We start from the raw sequence: 13,639 nt of genomic DNA on the forward strand, positions 1-13,639 counted from the left end.
GCCGATGTATAGTGGAGTGAGCAGGTCCGGAAGTGGTTAACCACTTTAGCCACGGAAGAATTTACCCCCTTCCTGACCAGAGCAGTTTTTGTGACACGGCCCTGTGTTGCGCTGCACCCAAACAAAATTGCAATACTTTTTTTTCCCCTCCACAAATAGAGCTTTCTTTTGGTGGTATTTGATCACCTCTGTGGTTTTTATTTTTTGAAGAAAAAAAAGCAATATATTTTACTTTCTGCTATAATAAATATCCCCCAAAAATATATAAAAAAAAAAAAAAAAAACCTTTGTCTCAGTTTAGGCCGATATGTATTTTTGGTAGGACAAAAAAAATAAAAATATAAAAATAAAAACACATTGCAATAAGCATATATTGATTGGTTTGTGCAAAAGTTATAGCTTCTACAAAATAGGGGATAGATTTATGGCATTTTTAATATGATTTTTTTTTTTTAATTAGTAATGGCGGCGATCTGTGATTTTTATTGTGACTGCGACATTGCGGCGGACACATCGGACATTTTTGACACTATTTTGGGACCATTGTCATTTATACAGCGATCAGTTATAAAAATGCATTGATTACCATGTAAATGACACTGGCAGGGAAGGGGTTAAACACTAGGGGGGCGATCAAGGTGTTAAGTGTCCCCTAGGGAGTGATTCTAACTGTGGGGGGTGGGCTCACTACAACGCGACAGATCAATGCTCCCGATGACAGGGAGCAGTAGATCTTGTTTGCATCTCCCCGTTCTGCCACTCCGTGTCACAATCGCTACCCCCTGTGGACAGAGTTTGCGGGCACGCTCAGGAGTATGCGCACCCACTAAGCTGCGTCTTAAAGGGGACGTACAGGGACGCCCATTTGCCCAGCCATGCCATTGTGCTTCCGTACATCGTCGTGCGCTGATCGGCAAGCAGTTAAAGACCAGGCCTATTTTTCAAACTTGCTGTTTACGAGTTAAAATCAGTTTTTTTTTTTGATAGAAAATTACTTAGAACCCCCAAACATATATTTTCTTTTTCAGACATCCTAGAGAATAATATTGCAGTCGTTGCAGTTCTTTACGTCACACCGTATTTGCACAGCGGTATTACAAGCACAATTTTTGGGGAAAAAAAATACACTTTTTTTATAAAAAAATAAATAAAAAATTAGACAAGACTAAAATTAGGCTATTCATTTCTATATTGTAAAAAGAGGATGTTACGTCGAGTAAATTGAAACCCAAAATGTCATGCTTCAAAATTGCGCCCGGTTGTGGAATGGCGACAAACTTTGACCCTTAAAAATCTACATAGGCAACGTTAAAAAATTTCTACAGGTTACCAGTTTTGAGTTATTGGATGTCTTTTGCTAGAATTATTGCTCTTGTTTTAATGATTGCAGCAATACCTCACGTGTGGTTTTCATATGCGGGCACGACTTGCGTATGCGTTCGTTTCTGCGTGCTTTAAACTTTTTTTTTATTATTATTTTATTTTTACACTGTCTTTAAAAAAAATAAAAATTGGGGCTACTTTGATTCCTGTTAAAGGAATGTAAACATCCCTTGTAATAGAAAAAAGCATGACAGGACCTATTTAAAGTGAAATCTGGTGTCAAAAAGACCTCATCTCACATTTACACTTAAAAGCAATAAAAAAAAAAAAAAGAAAAAAAAAGACCATTGGGTGGAAGTGACGTGTGACAACACATCTGTCATCCAAAGGTATGGAGCCGAGTGAGGGCCATCTTTCCCTCACTCGACTCTGCCTCTCAGTGGAAAGGACCCAATCATCTCCTCTGCTACCGGTGGCTTGCTTAAAGTGATCTTGCAGAGAATCCGCTGCAGAGACCACTTTACATGAAAGCGGACAGCATGCTGTTAAAGTTACTGGGGTTATGGCAGCTATCTGCTGCCATAACCCCGGTATTTAACGTCAAACAGTCGACGTATAACGATGGGGGGCGGAAGTAGTCAAGTTTCTTATCAGCAGTATAGAGCAATCTTGTGACTTCTATCAGTGTCTGGTTAAAGCTTCTGAGAGGAGTTTTCATTCTCCTATGGACTGTCCTATGAAGCTGCATGACTCCTGATCCTCTGTCTGGACAGTGCTGATTGGCCCTGTGCTGATCACATGCACTCTCCCAACTCTAGCAATATACACCAAATTGAGCATGTGCAGCTTGCCACCTAATGCTTGGTTTGTTCTTTCAGGGATGGTTTGGGGGCTGTAAAAGAAGGGGAGGATCATGGAAGACAGGCTCAAACAGCCTTTTTACACAATGCAGAGGGTTACCCCTTAGGTTCTAAGTAGCATGCTTTACAGTTGTGGGTTTAGTAACACTTTAAAAATACAATGAAAGGATAAGTGCACTTTAAAACAAAGTGCGTTTATTCTTTTTTCCCCCCTTCCCCTGACCTAACCCCCCCCCCAAGAGATGCATACATGCTATAATCTGACAGTGATAGTTTCTCTGTATTCATCCAGCAGATCAAGTCCTGACTATCCTGGAGGAACCAGCGTATTTGTGCCCCATAAACTATTGGGTTTCACCAATGCCAGAGACCATCAGATATCGTTCCTTAGAAGTCTTATTTTGGCTGCAACTCACAGATGCAGTCATTACAGTGAATACTTGCTGTACTTGATGTAAACACCAAGGTAGGCACGCATCTGTGGAGAGGTGGGGGGGTTCAGCTTTTACAAAAGGTTGCATTCATTCTATTTTTCAACATTCGCACTTCACTAGGGCATCATATTTGGGCTTAAATTATAATTTTAGGAGCAAATATGTAAAAATAAAGATTTTGTCCAATTGAAAATTTAGTACCTATACATTTTAACTGTAAAAAGCCCTGCAAATTAAACTAATACTAGATAACCATTAGCGCTTTTAAACCAAAGAACAGTGAAGCTAGATATGGAATTGAATCACATTAGGGTTGTGTACCCAACATGGTGCTTCAAAACTTAACCCAAGTCAAAGCAGATACACACACACACACACACACACACACGTAGATGGAGCAGCTCATCACAACCCTGACTTAGTATTAGGTGTCCAAATGTATCACATATTTGGGAAATGTTGTGTAGGCAAACCTGAATAGCCCAGCAGTTTGTACAGTTATCCTCTTCAATAGTGAGCAGGCAAAAAGACCATAAATTCTCAGAAGGAAAATCTGAGTACCCGATGTATGGGTCAGTTGGCATACAAATGCATTACATTACTGGGATGAAAGTTGTAGTGTTCGATTAAAACCGATATGCTGAGAATATCAATAAAAAAAATAAATAAAAAAAGAAACATGTTCTACTTGTAAAAAAACAAAACAAAAATAATTAAAAAAAACACAACCACACAAAGCCTAAAATGCACAAAGCACCAGCATATAACCCTTATACTGCCTTAAGCTGTACTGTCCTTGTAGTAGCAACTCACACATCAAACTAGAATGACAAGTTATAAAATTGATTTCTATTGATTTTTTTAATCAAAAAAAAAAAAAAAAAAAAAAAAAATAGCAGTTGGCAAAGTAAAAAATACTGCTTTGACTAAACCCTTGGTCATAAAACAGTTATCTTAAGAGTAATCTACAAATATGGATAAACCACTGATTCTGTAGTAAAACATAATGAATGAGTTAGCTGCCTGGAACAGAGGGAAGTTGTAAAATGGATTTAAGAACATTTTGATAAACATTATGATGCGTTAGCAGTTAAAGCAAGCTAGCAGATGCAGTCAGACTGTGGAATGCATTGATGCTGATAAATGGTGCATGATAAAAAGGCATTCAAATACTCTTAGATAAAGTCATCAGCTCAGTCCACTTGTGAAAATGGCTTAGAATGATTTTTAAATTGCTACAAATTTTTAACATTTATCCACTGCATGTGGAACTTTATATTAAAATAAAAATCCCTAGACCAAAAGGCACAGTAACAAAACCAGAATTATGGAAATTCACGTGGAGGCTTAAAACTGAACAGGTACCATCTTTAAATATCTTACATGTTAAATAGCAAAATGGAAAACATATATACAGCAGCAACACAAATGTAAAAATGACTACAGAAAACAGTGCGTAGACCCTCCTGAGTGTTTACAACAACCACTTCAAAAAGACTGTCATTGGTATTTTGAGTTGTCACAGAAAGTTCCCCCATTTCCTCAAGTCCTGGTCTCCTGTCCAGGCATTGTTGGATTTTTGCTTTGTAGGTTGAGAAGATAAAAAGAGTTCTATTCTCATTAAAGAGACAAAGATGTCAGTAAGGCTGTCCTATAGTTGCAGTAACCAATGTACCTTACAGTAAACCGACCCCAAATAATAAAAGAAAGACGTTTAGCTTGACAGTCTAGACTGCTTCGGTGTTTTGTGCCGAACTGTCAGATTTTGCCTTTTTGCTTGGAGGGGCACCATCATCAGAATCCTAAATCACAAGGGAAAAAGTTATCACAATTACACAATGGTTGGCATCTAAATGGGCGAAAACAAAACACATACTACAGTAACACTAAAAAATGGTGGAGCTAAAGTTGAACTAAACACAAACTGGATAACAATTTTGTTCAAAGACCTGTGTATCAAATAATTGCCATTTTTTTCGCCATTAAAATTTAATTTGTTTCATCCATTTTTGTAACGCAGTGCTGCTGATCTGCTCTGGCTTCTTTCAGCCACTTGCTGTGTAAATACACTCACTCCATCAGATGCACATTATTGTTCTGAACCAGCTTCTCAACAGTGCGTTATACATACCTGCACAATTTGTGCTAGCACAGCTGCTTTTAGTCTCAGTCAGAGGCAGAAGCAGCAGGGTGTCAATTCAGGAGCAAAATTGGGAGATTGTTAACACCTCATAACTGTGCCTGACCAAGGACCTTAATGGCAGGAACAATAGGGATTATTTAAGCTTACATGAGTACCCCTTTTCTACTGCTAAAACCTGCAGCCTCCCATCCCAAGGAACTCCTCCTCCAGTCCCCTCTTCCTGACCCTATCCCATATCTGTTCAAACATTGCTAGCCACCTTCAAACGGTTCAGTTTTAATAATTTTCTGTTGTACAAAAAAAAAAAAAAAAAAAAACGGGGAATTCTGTGCCGTTTACAGTCAGCTTATGCTATCCATGTTTTATCAGCACAGGTAAGACCAGAAAGGTAAACATGAAAAGGAGTCTAGCGTTTCATCTGCTTACTGAAAGAACAGTATTTCATATTTACCCAATTTGGTTGGCATTTGTTTTTCGTATGCTGACCATACACAAAGATTTTAATTAGAAAATTTTAGTTTTAAGAAAATTAATTCGATTTTCAAGTGGAGACAAATTGACGTTCATTTTCAACAAAAGAACATAATGGAATTTTTTTCTAGAATGAACAGATTTCAAACAATGTATATGGTTTTTGTTGTGGAAATATATTTAATTCTAAAATCGAATGTTAAATATTTGAGAAACATTAGTTCAGTCTGTCATCGAATATACAATTTTTATATGAATATTTTCATTTACAAAACCTATCTGTGTATGGCCAGCATTAGTCTTGACCAGAACAAAAGACGACATACATTTCCTTTGAAAGATGCACAGTATGGAGGAGCTGCTCTAGCCATTACCTGAGAATTTTTAGTGTTTTCTGTAGAAGCATCTTTATCAACAGAAGACTGTAGCTCAGTTTTCTCTGAATTGACTATTGAACTTTCCACAGAAGACTGTGAATTTTGACCCGAAGTAACTGAAAAAGGCAGACAGAAACCATTAATACGAGAATACTAAATGCCATCAGTTTTTAAAGGACTGCTAAACCTAAAAGAAAAAAAAAAAAAAAAAAAAAAACACAACATACTGCAGTTATTCATATCAATCAGCAAACTTGATTTATTTTTCACTGTTTTAAATAATCAAAAAGTGAATTCTGTCTGCAGTGAGTCACTTTTTATTGTATTGCAATATTTTTGCTCTCTTACTAAATAAAACATATTACAGAATAAATATCAAATGCTCTCTTTTTTTAAATACCTAGCATGTTCTACTCACCTGCTCTGTGCAATAACTTTGCACAGAGCAGCCCTAATCCTCCTTTTCGCAGGTCCCCCATCCACACTCTGGGCTCCCCCCAGTTCCCCATAGCAAGCACTTGTGCATGCTCACTCCCAAGCCCCACTCAATGGATGGCATGCCATCCAATGAGAGTGCAGTGTGCATGTGCTTGTGACATCACTGGCTGCAACTTAAGTAAATATCTCCTAAACTGTGCATGTTTAGGAGATATTTACTTTACCTACAAGTGAAGTCTTGTTATAGGGCTTACCTGTAGGTATAACCCAAAAAACGAACATTACTACCACTTATGGTGTGCTAACAAGTGTCGCAAAACAAAATTTTTTCCCCATGCAAGTCTCAATGTAGTGTCAAAATACAGCTCTCCTTATGTGACATTTTAAAATTCAACAGACTGTTGTATTTTGGGGTAAATAATGCATTTAAAGCGGCGTTCCACCTGAGAAAAAAAATAAATAAATAAAAAAAGTCAGCAGCTACAAATACTGCAGCTGCTGACTTTTAATATAAGGCCACTTACCTGTCCAGGAAGCCTGCGATGTCCTTACCCGAAGCCGACCTGTCCCTCAGCTCCAGGTGCAGGCGTCGACATCCTTACTAAGGGAAACAGGAAGTGAAGCATTGCGGCTTAACAGGCCGTTTCCTACTACGTATGCGCGAGTCGTGCTGCGCTATCTGAATACTGTCTTTTGGGACCTGTGTGTCTCCACAAAGTGTGGTGATGTCTGGAGGTGGGAGCAGATACCTGGATTTGACAGGTATCTGCTCCCCCCCTGAAAGGTGCCAAATGAGGCACCGGAGGAGGAGGAGAGGAGTCCGATCAGCGGAAGTTCAATTTCTGGGTGAAACTCTGCTTTAACATCTACACAAGATAAAATTATATCCATCCCTATCTGTCCTGGGGGAAAAAAATAATGTATTATATATTAGGGTAGACTACAAATGGAAGGGAGTTAGGTAGTTAAGGAAAAGCATAATTCGGGTCTGTGGCTATGTGAGAAATTAGGTGAGAGCCCAAGTGTTTACAAAAAAAAAACCTGAACAACAAAAAGATATTGCTATACATCACCCAATTTTTGTATTGCCAACGGCCAAATACTGGATTCTCAAAACTTCGTTTTGCCACATGCCAAATCAATGAGGAAAACAACCTCACAACAATGGCAATCTTTAGTATACCTATACATATATCTAGCTGTTAGAAGTACTACAGCTGGGCTGAAAATCCCAAAAGCTTTTAGCTCCATGTTGTTATCAATGTATGGGCACTGTGGTTGAACAGAAGTCAATCTATTTTCTTGATCAGCGCTGCAGGCTACTGATCAGTGTCTTTTCATTGCGGGAAGTCTCCCCACTGTCAGGATACAGAGATACAGTGGGGGGACCCCCCCCCCACTGCCAAATGTGTGTGGATGGGGAAAAATAAATAGGTTCAGTTTTTTCATTCAACCCCCTGGTTGAGCAAAGACTTATCTATGGGCTACCTTAGGGTGAATGATGCAGAGAATTTACATTTTATGCAATTATCCCAATGAAAGAGCTTTAGGACTGCAGATATCTGCAATTGCATCCAGATATTATAAACCTTTTCATACAGTGCATTTTCCATAAATGTGGATTAAACCTCAATAGGTTGCAAAACAGGTCAGGAGAGGGTCGGGTATCGTTGCTGCCACTTGTTCAATAAAATTTTGTATGCAAGATTGGAAGCAGTGTGCAGCTCTGCAATTTTTGCAGGTAATTTAGACTGCTATAGAAGCCATTTCTTTCTAGTGTCTACAGTGGTGGTTCACACATTATTAGTAGACATAGCAAAGTTACAATAATTTCCTATAATTACAGCTCTGCCTAGGAGTGAATATTTCACACATAAATGTTAATATCTCTAGCAATTAAAATGTAAAAATGCACAATAAATCAGGTTTTCTAACCAAAATCTAGAGGTCAGTAAAAGCAGGCGACATAGAATTTTTACTAATTATCACCTTCAGAATCTTGGTGCTCACTGGCATTAGAATTAGCCTCCTCAGACTTCAACTCCGTGCTGTCTTCCTGGATCTTAAGGTTGTCTGGGGCAGGGCTGCAATTGCTGCTGTTCTCCTGCTTCACAGGTGATGCATCTGCTATAGAGCTTTGGTTGCTATTATCATCTGAAAGGCAAGAAAAGTTTAAATACCTAGTAGAAGGACACAGATTCTGGCCATTGCCCTTTATACTGAAAGAGGTTAAGAGGAATCTGACATCTAGTTTGCATCACTAGAGTCCTAGAGGTGCTGTACCCAGACTATGCTCACCTAAACTTCCAATCAGTGTGCGCTTAGTTACTAAGACATTGAATTGGGAAGGACACAGCATGAAGGACTGTCACCAGAACACTACAACAGTTACAAAGCTGTCATATTCCATGCCATGTGTCTCCATCACCCCCCCTGTCCCTACTCTGCTTCACCATTATAGACCAGGGCATGAACGAGTTGAGGTGAGAGGAACTATTTGTTACAATACAGTTAATATGAACCTACTTAATTCACACCCCCCTGAAACATGTCTATTAACTGCAATCAAACAGAATATGATCATAGCGCAATGTAAATTGGTAGCAGTCATTAACAGGTGCAAAACCCAAGGACCTCAATCCCAAAACAGGTACGTTACTCCCTAAATTACCACGCTTTCCTGCAACAAACCACAGAACTGTTAGATTTCAGAACAATGGCAAGTTAACTCGTGTGTCTTAACAAAAGCAGCAGTTTAATCATTTGAGCATTAAACATGCACGATTTTTGGTAAATAATAGCTGGAACACTTATGTGGTAATACAGCTTCTTTGGTAAACGGTACAAAGATAAGAAAATATATACTGTGCTTCTGTGACACCTTTACTTACCATGCATGTCCATCATGCCAGGAGAGGAGCTGTTTTCAGGGGTGGTCAGTTCGGAGCCACATTTCTCATCCTTTGTTTTCTTCTTGTTTTTAGTCTTCTACAATAAAAATAAATAAATAATAATTACCTGACCACTGAAATCCAAAACAAATACCAAAATGAAAAACAACTGATAGATCTGTTAGAGGGAAGATGGAAAGAAATCAGACAGGTTAAGATAACACTGGAAAGAAACTACCGGAGTTTGTCAGTAACAGCACTGCACTGTTAGATGGTACACAATCCTGGATCAGCGTAAAGCAGTCATTCATGGCTACGGCATATTTAAAATTACTGAGACTTTATTCGTTTTACCCAACTGTTACAACTTTACTCATTTATAACTGCAGCCTTGGATATTTTTCTTGCTTAAAGGGTTAGTTCGCCTTTACCAAAAAACTGCCTGTGCAGATAAGGGGGTCTGTAGATAAAAAAAAAAAAAAAACTGTGCAGCTGTGACTAAAGTTGAATAATGCCATTGTTATAAGTGTAGGCCATTTACGTACAAAGCCTGACTGAATACTCCCAAGATGTTGCTAAGAGGCCCGGCTGTTACTGCATACCTCCATCACAGGCGTGAGTTTTCAAATACTGACCTCAGAACTACTGCATTAGGGGAGAGAGAGCGCGCATGTGAAGGGGTTTGAATCAGTGAAAAAGCTCATTCCTGTTATGGTGGAGAGCAGTAATGACTAGGCCTCATTTAGCAATGTTGTGGGAGTATTCCAGTCAGGCTTTATGATGCAAGTAAATTAATTACACCTAAAGCTTGCATTAACGCAAGTGCCTGTGTGTGTTTCAGTGTGAGAGAGTATCTGTGTGCTAGGAGCCAGAGTAAGAGTCTGTGAGTGTTAGCAGAACTAGTGTGTCTTGTCAGTAGCCTAGTGTCTTGTGATCATGGATCAGAGAGGTGCGTTGGTCTAAATATGTGCAACAAAAGGTCTTTGCATGGGTGAATGTCTGAACACAAGGCAATTGTTTTGCGTCACTCAGTTAAGTGTGTGCGTGTAGAGAGGAAATGGTTTATCTACTAAACAAGGTGTTCACCTTGCAAGGGAATTTGTACTTTGCAAGGGAACTGAAACTTCTGCAAACTGCCAACTTCCATCATCCAATCTTATGCAAGCAAAAATACAAATTTTCCCTGCTTGTGACAGGTATTCTTTACAAAGTGAATTTTCACATTTGCTAAGCTATAGAAAATTTGCAAAAGTGAACGGTCTACTTGCCTTTAGTAAATCAACCCCTAATGCATCAATTACAAGTGTGCATGCAGTAGACATCACAAGCTTGATTCGCTAAAGGCAACTTTGCAAGGGATTGCACTATGCAATGGCAACCAGGATTTATCTGGGTCTTTACCAAGTGTTTGTAAACGTGTGTAAATAGGTCAGTTAAATAATGTAAGGAAATGCTGATCACCATGGTGACTAGCCTCATTTTGCTGGCTCCCAGATCTGAGAGGTGCATGTCCAGCTCGGATTTATAATTAGAATTTTCTTTTTGGTGCCTGTCTCCACTTCAGTATCAAGTGATGATTGTCAGAAGACAGGTCTTCTGGCTTCAAGATTGATGGCTTGAGGGAGATGTAGACTCTGGTCACCTTAGTGTTACTATTACTGTATTGGACGAAGTTTGGAGTTCTTAAAGCGGTAGTAACAACTCAAAAAAAAAAAAAAAGAACTTTCTGCTGCAAGATAATGTTACATGTGCTACTATGCATTGCATACTAGCACATTATAAAAGACTTGCCTTAAAACAAAGCCCTCTAGCGGCGTGCTCTCACTGCTTTCATCTTTACCCGGGCCTGCGCTTACTAAATCCTGTAGTTTTATCTACACACATGGCTTTATTTGCTCAGCAATTTGTACAACTCTGTTCAATTATATCATGTACTCTTATGGGTGCTATATATCTGTTCTGCTAGAATAAAATAAAAAAAATAAAACAACCTAGTTGCTTGTAAAAGGCCATTGCAGCTGAAGTGCAGGGATCCAGATAGTTGTACCAAAAGTTTTTGATTTAAAAGGCATTATATGCATGAAGATAAAATAACTTGTGTGTAGCAGCCACCCCAGAACCCCCCTAATTACTTACCTGAGCCCCATCTCTATCCAGCAATGTCTACAAGTGTTTAGGCCATCCAGGCACAAAGTAGGCAAGTAATACAGGTTATTTTTGTTCCTTTAACCGCTTGCCGATCAGCCGCCATCATACTGTGGTAGGTTGGCTCGATCCCGCAAATTGCCTTAGCTGTATATCGTTCCCTTTAACAGCTATAGTAGGCCGATACAGCACTTTGATTTAGCTGGCAATTACATGGCCGTGCGACGCCTGCTGCATGGCGGGGTAGCCGATGCATGTGGCCAGTGGCGGACAGCAAGTCCAACCTACAATGTCAGAGAAATGTTGCGTGGTTGGAGCAGGTGGCAGCCTTGCAAATTTGTTAACACGTGGCACCGGCCCTTTAGGCCCAGGAAACTGCCATTGATCTCATAGAATGAGCAGCAATACCTGGTCGGGGCATTTCTCCTTTAGCTTTGTAGGCCTCCATGATTGCCGATCTAAGCCATCTGTGCAGCATGCTTTTGGAAGCTTTCTCCCCTTTACGTGGGCCAGAGAATATCAGGAAAAGAGCATTTGACTTTCTGAATGCTTTGGTGACCGTTAGAAAGTGTAGCAGGCATCTCCTCACATCCATTGTGTGAAAAGCTTCTTCTCCTGGATTGGTAGGAGCTGAGGAGAAAGCAGGCAAGACTATTTCCTGTGAACGGTGAAAGGTCGAAGAAACCTTAGGTAGGAAAACTGGATCTGTTTGAAGGATCACCCGGTCTGAAAAAAAAAAAAACTTTTAGAAAGGGTTCTGTGACTGCCAGGGCCTAATTTTAAGAACTAAGTTTTGTAAGGATGCTTCCTGTAAGGGCTCAAAAACGGAGCTCCCATGAGACCTTGCAAAACAGACAAATTGCAACTGGTGAAAACTTTAAGGGCTACCAGCCTATTTTGTGCAAGTGCCTTGAAAAAATCTTGAAATTAAGACTTTTTTGGATAGAATCTTCAAGACAGAACCGCCACCTGGGTCTTCAGGGTGCTGGCTGCCAGCCCCTTCTCCATTCCATCATGGAGAAATTCTCCATGACGGAATGGAGACTGACACTAAAAACTTTTGACCTGGAGGCCCTTAGGAGGTGCACCAGGAATTAAATTTTTTTTCCAAACTTTCAGGTATATGGCCCAAGTTACCTCCTTTCTACTGGAAAGTAGGGTCTTCACTAATTTATCGAACAGTCCTTTGACTTTCAGGTGGTCTTTCTCAGAAACCAAGCAGTTAGATGTAGCCAGTCTGCTTCCAGATGGTACACAGACCCCTGCGCTAGCAGGTCCTTTCTGGGCAGAAGCTTCCACGGAGGTTCTGCAGCCAGGTTTAGTAGTGTTGCAAACCAAGGTATTTTTGGCCAGAAGAGAGTGACCGGGATCAGGTTGGTATTTTCCTCCCTGAATTTCCTTAGAACCAGTGGCATCAGGGAAAAGGCATAGCACAGCTGGTGATGCCACGGATGTGCGAAAGCATCTATGCCTACCGTCTGGTCTTCTCGGTGGAGTGAGAAGAACCTCTGTACTTTCGAGTTCTGTTGGCTGGTGAACAGATCTATTTGAGCTTGCCCCAAAGCTTCGGAGATCATCAAAAACACTCTGCTTCCACCACTCTCTGCTTAGTAGGTCTGCTAGCAGATTCTGGGATCCCTTCAGATGGACTGCTGACAATGAGGCCACATTCTGTTATGCCCAGTCAAGTAGCTGACTGGCCAGTTCTAGGAGTCCTCTGCTCCTGGTTCCTCCCTGTTTCAATACATAAGCTACTGCAGTTGTCTTGTCCCTTTACCACTTGTTGGAAAGCTAGGAGACAGAAAAACAGTCTTCAGTTCCCGCCAATTTGAGGACTTTCAGGCTTCTGCTTTGGACCAGGCCCCCTGAGAGGTTTGGCTGTCCAGGTGAGCTACCTAGCCCCAAGAACTTGCGTCTGTTAGACGCTTGTCTAAGGGAAAGACCCTTTGCTAGGTTGGTTGGATTTATCCACCGCCAGAGCGCCAGTTTTAGGTTTTAAGTTTGATCCATTTTTCTAGCGACTCCTGGTGCGAACATCTTTGTAAGATATTCATCTGGGAGGGGTCTGGAATGTAATCTGGCCCAATGAATAGCTGGGATTGATGCTATGAGAAGGCCTAAGACTGCCATGGCTGATCGAACTGAAACAGATTGGTTTGAATCTGTCTATCCGCAGATTGGATCTTCTCTATCTTCTCCTGTGGCAGAAAAACTTTTTGAAGCACCCAGTTTATCGTATAGCCCAGATTCAAGAGCCACCCTAAGTTCTTGAGGTGAGCCTGAGACACATGGAGATTTTGTCAAGACGTCCTTTAGAGTCTGCGAAAACCAGATATGGGATTACTGAAATCCCTCTTAGCTTCAGAGGTTCCAGGGCTTCCGACATTATCTTTGTAAAGATTCTGGGACAGGATGAAAGTCCGAACGGCAGAGCTCTCAATTGTAGGATGTCAGACCGAAGTTCCGAGGTCGAGGGCCAGACGGAGAAAGCATTGGGAAGCCCGAGTTGTTGGAACATGCAAATAGGCGCCCCTTAGATCTAGGAATGCCATGAAAC

At 40.4% G+C, this 13,639-nt stretch overlaps 1 protein-coding gene across 2 annotated transcripts in view; it reads right to left on the bottom strand.

The window, feature by feature from the left end:
• Nucleotides 1-3,491: 3,491 nt before the first annotated feature.
• BCL7A (BAF chromatin remodeling complex subunit BCL7A) overlaps nucleotides 3,492-13,639 on the bottom strand; it is a 63,452-nt gene continuing 53,304 nt past the window's right edge. For both annotated transcript variants that reach the window (XM_077461961.1, XM_077461960.1), the window contains 4 exons: nucleotides 8,938-9,034; nucleotides 8,036-8,200; nucleotides 5,606-5,724; nucleotides 3,492-4,419 (listed from right to left, as the gene is read on the bottom strand). In XM_077461961.1, the coding sequence (XP_077318087.1) occupies nucleotides 4,345-4,419; nucleotides 5,606-5,724; nucleotides 8,036-8,200; nucleotides 8,938-9,034 (456 nt within the window). In that variant the 3' untranslated portion in view covers nucleotides 3,492-4,344. The remainder of the gene's footprint in view (nucleotides 4,420-5,605; nucleotides 5,725-8,035; nucleotides 8,201-8,937; nucleotides 9,035-13,639) is intronic.

This window comes from Lithobates pipiens, unplaced genomic scaffold (genome assembly GCF_037356315.1).
Source record: "Lithobates pipiens isolate NorthernLeopardFrog02 unplaced genomic scaffold, aLitPip1_a1.2 Scaffold_3, whole genome shotgun sequence".
Taxonomy (NCBI): Eukaryota; Metazoa; Chordata; class Amphibia; order Anura; family Ranidae; genus Lithobates; species Lithobates pipiens.